The 18,838-nt window shown below is 44.6% G+C and overlaps 1 protein-coding gene across 2 annotated transcripts; it reads left to right on the forward strand.

Annotated features, from left to right (window-relative positions):
• Positions 1–4,772: 4,772 nt before the first annotated feature.
• Positions 4,773–16,702, forward strand: ACP5 (acid phosphatase 5, tartrate resistant). 2 transcript variants are annotated; one of them, XM_066593639.1, is made up of 5 exons: positions 4,773–4,926; positions 10,330–10,609; positions 13,023–13,150; positions 13,576–13,921; positions 15,638–16,702. In XM_066593639.1, exons 2-5 carry the CDS (start codon positions 10,337–10,339, stop codon positions 15,875–15,877), a joined length of 987 nt encoding a protein of 328 aa, XP_066449736.1. In that variant the 5' UTR covers positions 4,773–4,926; positions 10,330–10,336; the 3' UTR covers positions 15,878–16,702. The 2 variants fall into 2 exon arrangements, with proteins under 2 accessions (XP_066449736.1, XP_066449738.1); XM_066593641.1 differs by lacking the exon at positions 4,773–4,926 and adding an exon at positions 7,249–7,372.
• The last annotated feature ends 2,136 nt before the right edge of the window (positions 16,703–18,838 follow it).

The raw sequence follows: 18,838 nt of genomic DNA on the forward strand, positions 1-18,838 counted from the left end.
TCTCACACATGTTTATAAAACGCTGGGTTCGAAACTGCTTTTTTTTACTGTGATTTTGTGCATCGGTTTCTAACACATTCTACGGCTTTTGACAGCGTTTTGTAACACATCCCAGCAGACAGTGTTCGGAAATCACGGCATTAGTAACGCCACGGTCAAACACTAGTCCGCGAAGCCCCACTCTGACATATTGGAATGTATGGAAGATATGGTATATGATTGACCTCTTACACAGCACACTATGGGTGTAACAACTTTTCTTAAGTGTAGAACCACAACTACAGCAAAAACCGCATGCACACTCCACAGCTTTGCTGTGATTTTCCAAAAGCTGCAAGAGTTTTATGGTTCAAAACGAAATAAATCTGCAGTTTGACGGCCCTGTCTGACTACGACCGCAGCTTCTCCACATTGCTGGGATGCGGCTCAGCTCTTCTGACAACGGCTCCTGTTGTCTGTGTGGAATCACATAGATAATACAGATGTAAGTTCGATAGTTGAGTCTCCATTAAAGGGGTTATCTGGTTACAAAGTGATATTTTTAAAATGAGTGCCAAATGACTTAAAACCAAAAACCATTGCCCTGGCAATCCAGCACTGCGGCCCTGGACTGTGTTCACAGTGGAAGTCAGGTAACTTCCTGCCAATCGGAGGCTGGCGTCACTGCCCGTTCTTCTGGCATTAGCGCTCACATCCTGGGCAATGACTGGAGTTTGTGAACGGTGATGCTGCAGCCTCTGATTGGCCGGTAGTGGTCACCTGACTTCCACTGATGCGAGATGGGAGGAATTGCAAGGGTGAAGTAGTGGATCATCGTGGCCGAGGACTGGGAAGTAACCTTTGCTTTATTACTTTAACCCTTTCCAATCCACTGTCTGACATCTTCAGGCATTCTGATTGAAGGCTGTACAGCTCCGCTGTCAGAAGACGTCCGACAGGGTATTCTTACTGTATATTACTGGCCGCTCTGTTGTCAGGGGCCTGTCTAGTATGTCCCATACCACAGTACTAGCTCTAGCCAGCAGATGGTGCCATTGTATAATGGCAGAAAGAGAAAGCCCCCAAGGAAACCCTGAATCCAAAATTGGATTGCAAAGGGTTAAGTCATTTGGCACTAATTCTGTCAAAAAATGACTTAAAACAATAAATGACTTAAAATATGACTTTGTCACTGGAAAAAAAACTAACTTCTATGGAGAATTTTCAGACCCAAATTGGCATCCGATGATGCGTGATGTTTGTATTTTTTCAGCATCCGACTCTGAATCACTTACTGTTGCAGGTCAGTCTGCAGACAGAATTCGCCCATCATAGACTAGTATACTAGATGCAGATAAAAAAGGCCATGTGAATTAGTCATTAATGCGCAAATATTGCACATCTGTAATTTAGATTTTGTTTATGCACTCATATGAAACAGGCCTCATGCTATAATACATTCTCAAGTACCTATAAAAGAGATTGTCCCATGAAAATGATTATATATTATAAATCCAGCCCATAATTATAAAAAACATTTTTGTATTTACACTTCTAAGAAAAAAAAAGTTTCTATAGTAGGTTGTGCTATTCTAATATTAGTCCTGGAATATCTGCAGATATAAACAGCAGAAGGCGCTATTTTAACATTAGTCTTGTAATAGCAGGGGATATAAATAGCAGATGGCGCTATTCTAACATTAGTCCTGGAATATCTACGAATATAAACCACAGGTGGCGCTATTCTAACATTAGTCCTGGAATATCTGGGGTATAAACAGCAGATGGCGCTATTCTAACATTAGTCCTAGAATACCAGGGGATATAAATAGCTGGTGGTGCTATTCTAACATTAGCCCTGGAATATCTGAAGATATAAACAGCAGATGGCGTTATTCTAACATTAATCCTGGAATATCTACGTATACAAACCGCAGGTGGTACTATTCTAATGTTAGTCCTGGAATATCTGAGGATATAAACAGTAGGTGTCACTATTCTAATATTAGTCCTAGAATACCAGGGAATATAAATAGCTGGTGGCGCTATTCTAACAGTCTTGGTATAGAAGGGGATATAAACGGCGGATGGCGCTATTCTAACGTTAGTCCTGGAATATTTGTGGTTATAAATAGCAGATGGTGTTATTCTAATATTAATCCTGGAATATCTGTGGTTATAAATAGCAGATGGCACTATTCTACCATTAGTCCTGGAATATCTGTGGATATAAACATCAGGTGGCACTATTCCACCATTAGTCCTGGAATGTCTGTGGATATAAACAGCAGGTGGCACTATTCTAACATTAGTCCTGGAATATATGTGGATATAAACAATATTAACAGCAGGTGGCACTATTCTAACATTATTCCTGAAATATTTGTGGTTATAAATAGCAGATGGTGTTATTCTACCATTAGTCCTGGAATATCTGTGGTTATAAATAGCAGATGGCGCTATTCTAACATTAGTCCTGGAATATCTGTGAATATAAACAGCAGGTGGCACTATTCTAAGATTAGTCCTGGAATATCTGTGGATATAAGCAGCAGATGGTGCTATTCTACCATTAGTCCTGGAATATCTGTGGATATAAACAATATTAACAGCAGGTGGCACTATTCTAAAGTAAGTCCTGGAATATCTGTGATTATAAATAACAGGTGGCACTATTCTAACCTTAGTCCTGGAATATCTGTGAATATAAACAGCAGGTGGCACTATTCTAACATTAGTCCTGGAATATCTGTGGTTATAAGCAGCAGGTGGCACTAGTCTAACATTAGTCCTGGAATATATGTGGATATAAACAATATTAACAGCAGGTGGCACTATTCTAAAGTAAGTCCTGGAATATCTGTGGTTATAAATAGCTGATGGCGCTATTCTGACATTAGTCCTGTAATAGCGTGGGATATAAACGACAGATGGCACTATTCTAATGTTAGTTCTGGAATATCAGTGGATATAAACAACAGGTGGCGCTATTCCAACATTAGTCCTGGAATATCTGTGCATATAAACAGTAGGTGGCACTATTCTAACATTAGTCCTGGAATATTTGTGGTTATAAATAGCAGATGGCGCTATTCTAACATTAGTCATAGAACACAAGAGCATATAAATAGCTGGTGGCCCTATTCAAACAGTCTTGTAATAGTAGTGGATATAAACAGATGGCGCTATTCCAATGTTAGTCCTGGGATATTTGTGGTTATAAATAGAAGATGGTGTTATTCTAACATTAGTCCTGGAATATATGTGGATATAAACAGTATTAACAGCAGGTGGCACTATTCTAAAGTAAGTCTTGGAATATCTGTGGATATAAACAGCAGATGGCACTATTCTAACATTAGTCCTGGAATATCTGTGGATATAAACAGTAGGTGGCACTATTCTAACATTAGTCCTGGAATATCTGTGGATATAAACCACAGGTGGCGCTATTCTAACATTAATCCTGGAATATCTACGAATATAGACCGCAGGTGGCACCATTCTAATATTAGTCCTGGAATATCTGGGGATATAAACAGCAGATGGCACTATTCTAATATTAGTCCTGGAATATCTGTGGATAAAAACAGTAGGTGGCACTATTCTAACATTAGTCCTGGAATATCTGTTGATATAAACAGCAGATGGCACTATTCTAACATTAGTCCTGGAATATCTACGAATATAGACCACAGGTGGCACTATTCTAATATTAGTCCTGGAATATCTGTGGTTATAAACCACAGGTGGCGCTATTCTAACATTAGTCCTGGAATATCTACGAATATAGACGCTAGGTGGCACTATTCTAATATTAGTCCTGGAATATCTGTGGATATAAACAGCAGGTGGCACTATTCTAACATTAGTCCTGGAATATCCTTGGATATAAACAATATAAACAGTAAGTGGCACTATTCTAACGTTAGTCCTGGAATATCTACGAATATAGACCGCAGGTGGCTCTATTCTAACATTAGTCCTGGAATATCTGTGGTTATAAATAGTAGATGGTGCTATTCTAACATTAGTTCTAGAATATCGGGATAGAAACAGTTTTTTATGGTATGTTTGTCACCTACATTTAGTATATGAGATTATTCCCAGCCTACAATACAGGGCTTCTTCACACGACCGTATTTACGCACAGTTTTCTGCACGTAAAATATACGCGTGCAATGCACAGGGGATAGGAACCCATTGATTTTAACGGTTTTGTTCTCATGAGTGTGTTTTTCATGTGCAAATTCTGCGTCCGACAAAGGATAGGCCTTGCCTATGGAAGTCTATGGCATCTTAAAAAGGGAAGGGGGGGGGGAGAGACAGCTGGCCCTAATTTGGCTTTAAATAGCCATTCTATTCCATGGAAAGAGAGTAACGTGTGTGAAATGGCATTTTGAGCTCAAAAATGACATCACTATGCGCTGGCACGCGTGTATCTGCCTGTTTAGGGCCATCTCAAAACCTTGCTCTGCTGCGGCAAGCATATTTGTGTATGCAGTCATCTCAAGAAGCCCTTCAGTTTTATGTAATTGGCTGTACGTAATGTGGATGTGACATTTCCTGCCGTTACTTCTGCATATAACAATATAATGCGCTCATCACAGTTCATTAGTAAGAAGCTATTTCCTCTCTGAATGCCTCGGAGCAGCCGAGCCGCACAACACGCCAGCCGAACAGCAGTGACCGCCCTGCGCTGCCGGGGAAGCACTTTGTCAACTTTTTAGGCCAGCAATTTTTTTTTGTGTTTTTTTTTTTTTTTTTGCATTTGTTGGGGAATTTCTAGAGTTGTTGCTTGTGCAGAGAGGCGGGAAGAGGTGGTGGTGTCTGACCTGATAAGCTGAGTAATCTGAGACAAGGAGGGTGTGGGGAAAGGTATTGTGTTTAGTTTTAAGCGGGGCTCCCATGTGAGGACGGCAGAGCAGAGAGGAGCTGGTCTGCGGGGTAAGTAGTGCTGCTTGTTTCAGCCTTTTATGAGCATTTTGATACATGATGTTTATATTTAGTTACTACTGTGAAGCTGACTGATCATGTGTGGATATGAGTTGTTACTGGTGTGTAGCCACAAGTCCTAGCAAGCCAGCACTTGTATGTAGCTGAACTTTGCTACAGCGCCTCCTGATAACAATATACAGGCTGTACCGCGCTTTAAAGGGGTTTTCCAGGCACAAATACTATTGATGATCTATCGTAATCAGCTGAGCAGGCGCATGTTGTTAGTGCCGCTGTACACGGGGGTCAGAGCGGAAGCTACTGCTCCGACCCTGCGTAGTGGACGGTGTGTGTAATTGCTGGCCCAACTCCCATGGTGTTTTTTTTTGTTTTTTTTTCTCCAAAGAGACCTCAGCCTGCAATTGCAAGCGCCGACCGCTACACAGTGGTCAGAACACTGGCTTCCACTCCGATCCTATGTGTAGCGGTGTTGACAGAATGCACCCGCTCATCTGATCGTCTAAGTTCTTGAGTAGAGATCAACTATAGTATTTGCCTGCAAAATCGTTGCCCCAAAAATCTATTTCAAAGCTTCTGATTATTTTGTTGTTTGTGTCTTTTTTTTTTTTTTTTTTGTTAATGCGGATGTGCAGCGGATCTGTTGAAAGGGTGAAATCAACCATGAATCTGCACCATTTTCCACCACTTCTGAATGTACCCTAAAGGAACCCTGTCAACTGCGAACAGCACCATACACTAAGTTAAGGTGCTCTTTGGGAAGGTGACGCGGAGGCGGTGCATGTATTCATTACATCCTCTTGCTCCCCGATCTTGCTGTGTCACCCATAGGTTTCTACAGGAGGGTAGGTGGGCATGATGATTACATCACTCGGCTCCCCCTCGACAGGTTCCCTTTAGAGGGAATATATCACTAAGTTGCAGTTGCTGAAACCAATGGCAACTAGGTAACAATAAAATGCGACAGCATCACAAAATATTGGTTAGTACAGAACTTAATGCCCTCGTAAAACTGGGTTTTAATCATTTCCGTGTTGCATGTAAACTATGTATGAAGGGTCCGGTGGGTGGGCGGTCCGAGACCATTTTATGGCCTGTAGTGCGCTGCTCTCCCCAGTTATTCTGAGTGATGTCTCCTAACACAAACTGCAGCAGGAGCAGAGGAGGCAGTTCATTCTGCCCACAGTAGGGCTGAGCGATCAGTATGTCCGCTCATCCCTCATTGTACGAGATTTGAATGTCTGTGGATGATGATGTAGGTGACATTCCTGTAGAGATAATGGTCGGGGATTGGAGCGCCCAGTAGGTAGCAGAGTGGGTCCAAGATCACCTAATGGACCATTTGGTCTTCAGTCACATACAGAGGTGTAAAGCCCAGTTTCACAAGGTGTGAAGGCATTAGGTGCTGTAATAAGTGAAGTTTTGGAATGCTCTCTAATTTATTGTTCCTTAGCTGCCATTAGTTTCAGCAGCTGCAAATTGGTGACCGGTTCCCTGCGATATAGCTTCTGTGACAGCGCTCTGCTGGACTGTGCCCATAAGGCTGTATTCACACGATGGTATATACGCAACTATTTAGAGACCTCAAAAAAATAGCCCAAAAATTACGGCCATCTAAAGCATTGGATTCCAATATATTCCTTCACAAGAACGATTTTTGGGAGCATGAAAAATAACACCTCTCCCAATATGTATATGACCCGTGTAAAAGCAGCCTAAGGGCTTATTCACACGAGCGTGTACGGCCGGTGTTTTCGTTAAGTTGTCTCCCTCCGCCCAACGGAGCTCCGAGATGCGAGGCGTTTTCAGGTGAAAATAGCCTTGCATCACTTCGGAATTACAAATCCCAAAACTCCGTGACTTACCGGTACTTCGTGGAGCGTTAAGGGGTTAAAAAAAATTGTGGATTGGGACTCCCGATTACGACTTCCATTAAAATCAATACGAGTAAAAATGGGGTTGTTTAATTTGGCCTCTAAAATGTTTCTTAAACCACAGTGAAGGCGGTCGTGGCGGCCGCCCAGTGCTCAGCACTGCTGCCATGCAGCGTTAGGTCCCAGGTTCAAATCCCCATCAAGGTCAGATTTAAACCTAGGACTCCAGCACTGCTAGGCGGCAGCACTTGGCCAAGACCTCTGTCCTTTCAGCTCAAAACATAGAGCCAATATTACGGCGGGTTTTGCTAAAAGTCGGGAAGTTCTGATTTAGCAAAAATCGTCCTAATTTTATTATCCGGTTGATTTACGATGAGCAACACTGGTGAGAATGCAAAACTACAATGTAATATAGATTTACTGTAATGTGCCTTTAATTCCAGGGCGGAGTAGAGAATAAAACAAAAAACAAGTACATTAACATGACTAAATAAGTGTCAGACTGGTACACCAAGAGAGGGCCCTGCCCACAAGAGCTTGCAATCTACAGAGGAAGGAGACAATAGGTGAGGGCAGCAGGTGTTCTTATGCTAATGTCAGGTGGACTTTCAGGTTATTGTTGAGTCTGATCAATCAAGGCTCTGAATTCCAGAGTCCAGGAGGAATCTTGTGTGGACAACATGGAGAATCTGGATTATTATTAACAAGGTTCACTCTGGAGGAAGTTGCAGAACGGCCATAAAGTACGTGGTGGTGATTTCTAGGTGTGGGACATTCCAAATGATATGACAGCTCTGTGCTGGATTATCAGACTTCTGAGGACATTGACATTCTATAACTTCTGTCCACATTACCCGATGTACCTTGTATGTGGATGGGGAGCGATGGTCATACACTTCTAGCAGAGCTTATTCCATGGAGAAAAGCAATCCAACATGACTGAACCTCCAGTCTCGAGAATATATGGCGGTCTAAATTTGGGGATGGGGGTGATCCGGTTGTTGTTGCTGTAATATGGCCGCATGAAGTTGATCAAAAGTGTATATTTACAAGAAGTCTTTTCCGCCCTAAAAGATGTCAGTTTGTTGTCCAATAGGATTGTACAGATAGCGGCTCACACTGCCGGTGGAAAGACATCTGAAATGATTCATCTTTGGCAGACTTTTGACAGGGGTGTAGACTTTTTATATGCACTGTATACTGGGGGATCAACACTTGATCCTTCTGTTCCCCAACCGATGAGATGTGCCTGACTGCAGCTTACCTCCCTAAACACAGGAACATGCAGCCAAGCTGTGTATGGGGAAGCTGGGGTTAACGTTTGCTGAAGGTCTATGGGCAGTTTAACGTTTTTGTAACTGCTCTTGTGGAGCCCTAACTAATGGCAGGGAGTCCTGTGACTATAGAACAATGGAGGACTAGTAGGATCTATTGACGGCGCAGGGTATAATGTGCGCTAGTATTCTATTCCTGCAGCATTGTTTGCATTTTTCCCTTTGAAATTCTACAAAGGTCAGGAACAAACTGTGACCTCCCCTCTGTGTCCTCTGGGATACGCTGGGGTCAGCCCCCTGACCAGCTGCTGATTATCCTTGGGCCTAGTAGAGGTGCAAATGATCAGCTGATCTGCCTTTTTTAGTGCGCATAAAAATGCTCCCTGTCCGTCTATCTCCCCATGTAAAGAGGGCGATGTCAGCCAATCAGTGACCGCTGTATGGGGACGAGCAATTATACTAACGATAGATTGTCCCCATAGTGAAGATCATCCACTGTGTGTCAATGATGGTGAACGAGTGAGGATTGACTCGCTCTGTTGGGTGGGGTTTGATACAATGGGCCACTTGTCAGCCCCTCTAAAAGGACTCAAAGGCCGGATTCGCACAGGCAAATGCAATATAAGGCAGAGTTCCTAGGCCTGTTATCACGCTCGCCAATCGGGGGGGGGGGGGGGGCGAAGTTAGTGGACTAATATCCATCTCTTGTCTCCTCTGTCCTCCTGTTGAAAATGGCTGCTTCAAGTTTAATAAGAACAAAACAAAAATCAGTCAAAAAGGGTGCATACACTAATTACTGATGAAGCCCTCCGCGGCCTTGCTTCCCTGAGTGTATGTCCCGTTAGACGATTGTCGGCTGAGCCTGTGGTTTTGTCGGGGAACAGTCAACCATCTACGGTGTCTGATCGCTCCTCCGTCACAAATATCAGAAACGTCCCTGTGACTGTTTAAGGTGTTTCCAGAGGGAATGATTATTCGTTGCTCATTTAGTCCCTGTGAGTCGCTCATACAATGACTGTGACAGACTGAAGGTTCTAGTATGAATGAGCCGACCATGTATCCGCTTGTCTAAACCGTTAACGAACTAGCGAGATTCATCTAATCTAAAAAGACCATAAGACATCTGGCTGGAGCAGCCCCCGCAGTAGGGCACAAACACTGATAAACGCTGAAGACGGCAATACAGTATTTCTTGTTTACTTTTATTCATTTCTAGGTTTAGCATCCCTTTACGCTGTCAGGGAATGAGCAAATGTAGCGGTGTGACAGTAGACCCCCGATCCCCTCTTAAAACCAAGCAAACGTGTACTGCCTTGTTTGTAAGACTATATTCAGACATGGCGGTCGTGTGTGTGTTGTTGTTTTGTTTTTCCCACAACTTATCCTGATATGTCCACTTCAGTCCGCACTACTACCTAACCTCTAGGCAGCGATGCCATTGCCAATTATTGAGATTTTGCCGCTATCTGTCAAAAACTGCAGCATTTAGGCAGGGTCCACACGGGCGCTGACACAGCGGAATGTCTGCAACGGGCATTCCAAAGCAGATCAGCGGCAAGAAGCCTGCCTCCAAACTTGCACCATTTTGGTGCGGGTTTTATTGCGAATTCCTGTGCGGCATTCACCCCCCTCATTGGGAAGAGGTGAATTCCACAGCGGAAATGGCTATAAAATTGACATGCTGTAGAATTGATTTCCGCATCGCATGTCCATTTCCACACGGGTTTTGTGCAAATTATTTCCGCAGCTTGTGGACAGGATCTTCAAAATCTCATCCTCTTTGCTGCTACTGTAAATGCCGCAGAAATTCTGTGTCACATCCGCCCCGTGTGAACCCCACCTTAGAGCGGTTTTGCAGGAGTCATTGAAAAAACAGTTTGAATATACTTTTAAAGAGGTTATAATAAGATCTAAAGTTATCCTCCATCCTTTATGATTGTGGAGGTCCCAACAGTTGGACCTCCACTCGTTTCGAGAATGAGGTCCCGCCATGAATTAAGTGGGTCTCACATGTGCGCCACGGCTCTATTCATTTCAATAATGGTACCACAAATTGTCAAGTATGTCCTGTGCTGCCATTGAAATGAATAGAGCCGCGGTGTGCTTGCAGGACCTCAGCTCCATTCATGCAGGGACTGTTGGGACACCTGTTCTCTGACTACTTAACGAGTGCTGATCGGCGCAAGAATTGAGCCATAATAGAACTACTTTGTTTTAATCCAGATGTTGTAACTTTATTTCTTGCACAGATCCAAAATGGAGAAGCTTGTGGTCCTCTTGGCCTTTCTACCATGTGTATCCATGATGACCCTCCCAAACACCATGATGGACAGCGATCCCTCTCTTCGCTTTGCTGTGATGGGTGATTGGGGTGGATTGCCACTCCCCCCTTACTATACCAAGCAGGAAACATTGGTTGCCGCTGAGTTGGCCAATACTGTATCCAACTGGGGGGCCGACTTTATCGTGTCTGTGGGTGATAACTTCTATTACAGCGGAGTGAAGGACGTGACCGACTCCAGATTTCAGGTGAAAAAAGAAATGTATTTATGGGCAACGCTTCAGATAACCTTTTCTATTAATGTGAATGTGTGTGGGTGTAACATCATGCCGTCACTGAGCCGAGTCCCTTCTAAGGTCTCCTGCACACTGGCGAGAGCGATATCGGGATGTGATTGACGCCCCAACATCGCTCTCGCAATCCTTCTCAAGCCCTGGATGTGATGCGTTTACGCAGGGAAACAGCCTCCCACCTGTGCAGGGCTGAAGGAATCTCCTGCTGTGGCTGTCACAGCCACGGTAGGACATAGAGATCTTCTCCCATTGCTTCCAATAGGGCCGGCGGGAGATGAAATGAATGGGAGATGATCGTGATCCTCTGCCACTAGCAGGGGACTCCCCGCGGCAAGGATTTTATTTTTTATTTTTATTTTGGGCGGGGGGGGGTGTTGAAATATAAGCCCTACCCTGAAAATAATCCATAACTGTAGAAAAAATAATACATCACGTTGGAGGCGCTGTCTTCTAGCAGATCCCTGGGCACTCTTCAGCTTTTCTTCTGGGGATATATAGGTGTGTCACCTGTAAGTGCCACTAGTGCTGAGCTGCATCTTGACTTACAGGTTCAACCCATCATTTATTAGGAAATCGTGAGCAGAAGCGGTGGGTATTATTGTACCTTGACGCCACCAAGAAGTAGCGGTGGAGACAACAGTGACAGCCTGGTAACTCCCCCTGTACCTCATTGGCTGCAGAGATGGCTTCCCTGCAGGTCCTGGCAGGGCAGTATAATTCTCCCGGCCGGCTGAGATTTACCCTCCCTGCTGCTGATGTAACTGTAGCAGGTTTGTGGCAGGCCAGTTAAAATGCTCCGGTCCCTGGTCCCAGGCCACAGTTGTCCTCCCCATTGGTGGAATCTGTTCCCTAGCCCATCCCCGCTGCTCCCCGGTGTGTGTCTCCTGAACGGCGGTGGGGGTGGCAGGACGTCCAGTGTATGGTGAGGTGGTGGCAAGAGAGTGGAGTCGGTGCTTTCCCGTTTTTGCTGTTTCACGCTGTCCGTCTCCCTTCTGTCCGGAACGGCGGTGGCAGGCTGTCCGCTGTATGGTGAGGCAGCGTCAGGAGAGTGCAGTCTGACGCTTCCCAGTTGCTGCTGCTCCCTGCTGTCTGTCTTCCTTCTGTCCGGAGCGTGCGGTTGTCCAGGGGAGATGGAAGGGGGGCGGCTGCTACTGGGAAACAGGTGCATTGTCTGTAGAGATGTTTGGCTGCCCTGGAGGGTTAGGGATGGGGATTGTTTTGCTCTTAGCCTTACATTATTAACTAAATGCTTCCATGTTACAGCTGTAAGAAGGAAGTCTTTACAAAAAATAATGTAAGCCTAACACGACAATCATCCCTAACCCTAACCCTCCAGGGCAGCCAAATATATCTACACAGAGTTGCTAGGACCTTACAGAACTCAGCCAATCGGGAGCTAGGGGTGTGACAGGGGCGCTAATATAATGTAACTTGCAGTTCTGGTCTGTTCTTTTATAAAGCTGGACTCCCCTCACCACAGGAGTCTTCCAGAACAGTGCTGCTGCTCTGTCCTGATGACGGCTGCTGATTGGGGTGGAGGGGTGGGCGGGAGTTTCCTTTCTACCTAGACCTGCATCCGGGAAGGACACTGGCACAATGTGTCTAAGTAGGAGGTGCTGAGGGATGGATTTAATGTCTTCAATCCTAAAGGGATCGTCCGACTTATTTGTTATGGAAACAGGCTCCCCATATGTTTAAATAACAAACCAGCTTCTACTCGCCTCTCCTGGTTACCTGCTGCTCCAGGTCTCCCCTCTGACATAATGCTTACAGACTGCAGTCATCCTGCATATGGGAAGTTACAGGTTGCTGCAGCCAATCACTGAGCTCTGTCCATAGCTCCAGCAGCCTGTGACGTCTGATAGACATGCTGCTGCAGCCTGTAAGCATTACGTCAGAGTAGAGACCTGGAGCAGCGGCGCAGCATGAAGCCAAGAGAGCGGAATATAAACTTTTTTTTTTTTTTGCATTACTACATGGGAAGCCTATTTGCATAGCAACTAAATAAGTTGGACAACCCATTTTAAGTAAAAAGTCTATCAAATATGTAATGAAAAAAGCTGTAATGGACTTTGAATTGTGATGAATTGAAAAGCCATTTGCTGACAGCAAGCAGAGACAGCTTATAGCTGAACCTAGCAGGTGATCCGCAAGACTAATCTCTTGTCCTGGCCCTAGTGTGATAGATCCTATCAAGCTGTAAGATAGAAATACTCAGCTCCAGCTTTCAGCTTGGTTGCATTCACTGACAACAAGCAACATTCCTGGATATATTGTAAAGATGCTGAACTTTTCATGATACAACTTTTAATTGCATGGTTAAACTTGCAGATTTCTTATTTGTTTAATCCTCTAATTTCCCATCCAGAAAACCTTTGAGGATGTGTTTGATGCGGAGTCTCTAAGCAGCGTCCCCTGGTACATCATCGGCGGCAATCATGACCACAATGGAAACATCACAGCCCAGCTTGCCTACACCAACGTGTCTTCTCGCTGGTAAGACTAACACAAACACCTGGAAACCTATCACAAGTCTAAGGCTGGGGTCACACCGGACCGAAATCTCACCAGATGACCGCACGGAAATACCACGAGATTTCCACCAGAGAAATGCAGCTTCAAAATCGTGGCCTTTTGCTGCTGTTTTTGGAGCAGCTTCGCCACCTGCATTCCGCTGTGGCCATCTCTTCCCATAGAGAGGAGAGAGGCCGCCGCGGAAATCGGGAAAGAATTGACATGTTGCGGCTTTGCATTCTGCACGGCATGTCAACTTCAGAAATTTTTCTAGAAAAAGTAGCCATGTTTTTTTAATTCATGAAGAAGCCTTTAAGGTTTCATATAATGTTCCTGATGTCATTAAGTCCCTGTAACTCTCACAAGCTGATGCTATATTGGACTCCCCCTTTCTTCCCTCCATACAGGAAATTTCCAGATTTATACTACGACTTATCCTTCAAAATCCCAAAAACCAACGTGTCTGTGAGACTTCTGATGCTGGACACCATCGTCTTGTGTGGAAACTCTGATGACTTTCTAGGGGAGCAGCCATTGGGCTCATCGAACCAAAAGTTGGCAAACGAACAACTAAGTTGGCTGGTGGAGAAACTGGAGTCCTCCAAGGATGAATACTTACTAGTAGCCGGCCATTACCCCGTGTGGTCTATAGCGGAGCACGGGCCCACCAAATGCCTCCAGCACCTTCTGGAGCCGCTGCTTACGAAGTACAGTGTGACTGCTTATCTATGTGGGCATGATCACAACATGCAGGTAGGTGTCGGAGAACCAATTCTACTAGTATGCCCTGCCCATATACATACTCTACACTATTTCTATGTGAATGGGATTCTTTGGGCCATCCCAGCTAAATAACTGGATCCCAGGGTATCTCGCTGCAAGGACCATCAGCTGTAATCTACAGTGTTCAATATCCTTGCAGCATCTTCACAGGAGAAATGACCCGTTACATGGTGACCACTGGGACCAAATAGAAATATGTACTTAACCTCTTCCCATATATTTACGCCCTGGGTGCGAAGGGGTTCCCACAAATGTGCCTACACTTGTGTTCTATGGTTGTCCTGGGCTCCGAAGCTGAGCCCAGGCCATCCGTAGGAGAAGCTGGACATGACTGACAGCCAGCCACCTATTGCAACAGCAGAAATCCATGAGAACACAGATTCCTGCTGTTAACCCCTAGCGTGCCGCAGTTAATGTTTGCAGCATGTAAAAGGATCACAGGTGGAGGGTGCTGCCTCTGTGATATCATTGGTCCTCTGCCATGTAATTGTGGAGGGTTGTCATAACAAACCTGGGTTGGTCTGTCATGGCCTGTGATCGCTGCAATAGGGGATAATGCATTGCCGTACAGACGTACTGCAGTGTATTATCAGAGCGATAATACACTGCAGTTTAAAAAAAATAAATAAAAAATCACATCTGTAACTACCTGTTGCCGCGCCCCCCCCCCCCCCCCAAAAGCTATAGAAGTGATTAATAAGGCGGTATGTACCGCTAAAGAACAAGCCCTTAAAGAGCTCTGTTGATGGGAAAAATAAGTTATGTTTCCCTGAATGCAGCGATGCCAAAAAATACTTCCAAGAAAGGCTATTTTTATTGTGTAATAGTGCGAAAACCTAAAAAACTATATATAAACATATATTCTCGTAATCGTACCAACCTGCATTAAAAAAAATATTAATCATGTAGTTTAGGGCTCATTCACACGGGCATCAAAATCACACAGGAGTTAGCCACGCAAAAACAATTGTTTCTAACTGCGCTAAAAATCATGTGACCGGACGATTTCCCTCAGACGAGTCCCGAGCTTCATTAGCATCAAAACTGGCCAGTCACATGATCTGGAGCGCGGAGCAGAAAAAGTGCGTTGCTGTTCAGAATTTCCTAATGAAATCCTCCTAATGTGTAAACTACAGGCTCAGGGCTTCTTCTCCGAGCCTTGGATGCAGCTAAACTCCCTCCCCCTCTCGTTTTTGCAGCTCCCATAGAAGTCTATGGAGGCTTCTGTGCCTCGCACACCAAAGATGGGTCAGGTCATAGCTTTTCACGCAGCAGGGAATTTGAGTTTTGTGAATTTCAGTCACTGATGTCCCATCTCTTTAGGTGCAAATTTTTTCTTTTTTTTTTTTTTTTTTTTTTTTTTTTTGCGCAGCTAAAATTTATTCATCTGACTGTTTCCATAGGAAACCATTGGTTGTAATAGTAGGAATTTTTTTTTTTTTTTTGTCCTCCCAAAAAAATGTATCAAGTTTTGCAGCACCAATGAAAACTACAGCATGCCGCACACAATCCCTCATACGGCCATGTTGACAGAAAAATAATCAAGCTGTGATTTTTGAAAAGTAGAGACGAAAATCCCCCCCAAAAAATTGTTTCATCCTTTGGTCCAAATGGTTTGTCAGTAGGGGGTTACTGGTGTCCTGGCATCTGTGTGTATCCTGACACCTTCCTGTTTTGCTTTCCCAGTACCTGCAGGATGACAGCGGCATCGGATACGTCTTGAGTGGAGCAGGAAACTTCATGGAAAACTCCCGCAAACATGAGGACCGCGTTCCAGCGGATTACTTACGATTTTTCCAAGGTGATAGCGAGACGATGGGAGGCTTTGTGTACATGCAGGTCACACCTAAAGAAATGCACATTACATACATACAGTCAGGGGGCAAAAGTCTGTTCCAAACTACCCTAAACCCACGTGATCTATAGGCTGCCATGCCTCCACTTCACAATGGCCGTTATTAATGTAGCCCTCCCACGAGGTGCAGGTCTTCTCCTGATGGAACAAGCTGCTGATTTTAGATTATCTGCTATTTGGAAAGCACAAACCGCTACTCTTTGTTCTATTTTTATGGTCTAATATTTGTTTTAACCTTTTGTTAATACACTTCTGAATCTGTTGAAACTTTGGTTGCAGCCATATTTAGGGGCCACCCGGCAGACAACTCCCAGAGTACCCCCATCTGCCTGCGGCTGTCGGAGCATGGTGGAAGCTGAAGTTCTGAAACATCCGGCAAGCCAAGGGTTGTTAATCGCTGGGCTAGAGCTTCACTAGAAACAACACTATGATAGGCGATTGTGAGAAAAATGGCGTTGGGCAACCCATAAATTTGGAAACTTTGTAAAAATCTGCAGTTTGTGGGAGAAATTTTTTTTAATTTTTTTTAGAAGCGTTTTAAAGGACAAAAGCTAACTTATTTTTTTAAGGACCCTCCTATCACTTTGTACAGGCAGATCACATTTTTCAGAACTTTCTCAGGCATTAGGAATTCATGGCTTGTCTCATCTAGTCTAAAGAAGAGCATTCGATAGACGTCTGTCCATTGGGAGGCCAGCACACAAGGATCCGGGTCTCTATAGCAGCAATTTATTGATGTTTGTTGATTTCTGTTGGTCAAATTGAATGTTTTTGTTGCAGTTTTTTGTTGTTGTATCTTCTTTGTTGAGGTTATGTTTACACATTTTTAACATGTTATCTTATTGACTGTCTCTTTTAATTGTTTAAAAAAGAAATAAAATGTTTGCCGTACTCCATTTTGCTTGAATATTTGCTTACTAAAAAACAAAACTCTAAATAGAAGATGTGGAGGAGGGGGATGAAGCTGCAGCTTCTCACTAAAGGTACATGCAAATTCATCTGCAAGTCATTCAGAAGAAAACTGACTTTATACCAGGCAACTTTTGAGCAACCTGCGACATCGGCACTCCGATCCTGAGAGAATCTGGTATGCGTCATGTGCACAATAAATGGCACATGACCACTACCAGCTGATTTTGGGCTTCAGCGGTGGTGACTGGGGAGACCCTTATAGGAGGGGAGTACGCACTGACTTATCTTGCACAATGCAATGGCTTGTGAAAATGACATTATTGTCTGGATTAATGTGTGTATGATGTGAGACAGTAGAATTCTGAATGGCTGAGAGCAAACACTGCTATGATACAGCATCACATGGAGACTGTCCACTAGGCTTCCACCATGCCTGCCTATGTGCCTATACAGGGAAGGACCCAAAATCTGCAGATAACTGGCTGCATTACACCACTATCCGCCTCCAGGTGTCAATATATTAGCATTTTTAGAGTGTGATGGGCAGCTAGATGCACATAATGCGACGTAGCTGGAAATTATGCTATCTTAGAGGGTTTTGCAGACACAAAGTGGAAATGCTGACATCTAGGAGGTACAGCTAGGTTGACGCTACTTATTATCTGCCACTTTTGGTCCTCTTCTTTGTCCCGTGCAGCTGCCAATCTGCCAGTGCGTTTACATGCATCACTTCGACAGTAAACACAATGACTGATACTACAACTCCCAGCATGCATAGAGCATGTCTCCTGCCATCACTGTAGCTCCGCCCACAGCTCACAGGTCCTTCAACTTACTGGCACCAACCTCCCTTTCACTAAGAGGGCCAGAGAAAGCTGGCTGAAGCAGATAGACAGGCGCTTCCAGCACCCTCAAGTGCATATGAGCAGTGCAGTGTTTCCACCCTTTTGTGGACGGTAGTTCGGAAGAGCAGGACAAGCAGGCAGCTAGCCGGGTGACAGGAGGAGGGGTAAAGGGAAGAGCACCAGGAAGGCTAGTCCTGAACTGGCACGCCCCAATAAGTTTGCAGATGAGGGGGTTTCCATTACAGGGACAGCACAGCTGTAGCACAACATGCCCCCTCAACTCAAGGGAGATGACAACTGCAGTAAGAAGGGGGAGGGCAGGGAAGGCTAGACAGGTCCTAGTGGTGGGGGGACTCAATTATAAGGGGGACAGACAGGGTAATCTGCCACAAAGACTGGGATCGTCGAATGGTGTGTCGTCTTCTTGGCGATCAAGTTCAACACCTTGCAGATCGGGTTGACAGATTACTGAGAGGGGCTGGTGAGAATCCAGCAGTCATGGTGCACATTGGCATCAATGACTAAGTTAGTTTTTGAGGGACCTCCATTGACCACTATTTTAGGGGCCAAGGATCCAAGCTCAGGGCGAGGACCTCCAAGGTAGTTTTGTTTGAAATACTACCTGTACCACAAGCCACACGAGAAAGGCAATGGGAGCTTAGGAAGGTAAACAAGTGGCTTCAGAGTTGGTGTAAAAAGGAGGGCTTCGGGTTCTTGGAGAATTGAGCAGACTTCGCTGTCGGCTACAGGCTCTACAGTAGGGACGGGCTGCATCTCAATGGGGAGGGTGCAGCTGTGCTGGGGGAGAAGATGGCTAGAAGGTTGGAGGGGTGTTTAGGGGGTAGACAGTGACCTGTAATGAGTGCGATTGGGCTGTGATTTTACAGGGAAAGACCATGAGAAGGAGGCTATAAGAAGATATAGGTGTAGGAAATAAACACGTGGAATCTCTGTATAAATACAGGGAGGGAAAAATAACAAAATCCTGATAGGGGTTTTCTATAGACCACCAAAAATAACAGAAGAAACTGAAAACTTATTAATAAAACAAATAGAAGTGTCAAACCGCAATGAAGTAATTATTATGGGAGACTTAATGATCCAGATATACGGGAAGACGAAACCTGTGAATCTCACGAGTGATAAGTTCTTGAGAACAATTAATGATAATTACCTGAGCCAACTAGAGGGAGGGCCATCCTAGACTTATTAACTAACAAACCAGACAGAATCACGGGGGTTCATGAAGCTCTAGGCTGGACCTAGGAGAGTCTA

Source organism: Eleutherodactylus coqui, chromosome 2 (genome assembly GCF_035609145.1).
Source record: "Eleutherodactylus coqui strain aEleCoq1 chromosome 2, aEleCoq1.hap1, whole genome shotgun sequence".
In the NCBI taxonomy this organism is placed as follows: Eukaryota; Metazoa; Chordata; class Amphibia; order Anura; family Eleutherodactylidae; genus Eleutherodactylus; species Eleutherodactylus coqui.

Coding starts and splice junctions, on each gene's coding strand:
- ACP5 (XM_066593639.1), top strand. CDS start 10,337: ATGGAGAAGCTTGTGGTCCTCTTGGCCTTTCTACCATGTGTATCCATG. Junction 13,151..13,575: donor ACCAACGTGTCTTCTCGCTG/GTAAGACTAACA, acceptor CCCTCCATACAG/GAAATTTCCAGATTTATACT. Junction 13,922..15,637: donor GGCATGATCACAACATGCAG/GTAGGTGTCGGA, acceptor TTGCTTTCCCAG/TACCTGCAGGATGACAGCGG.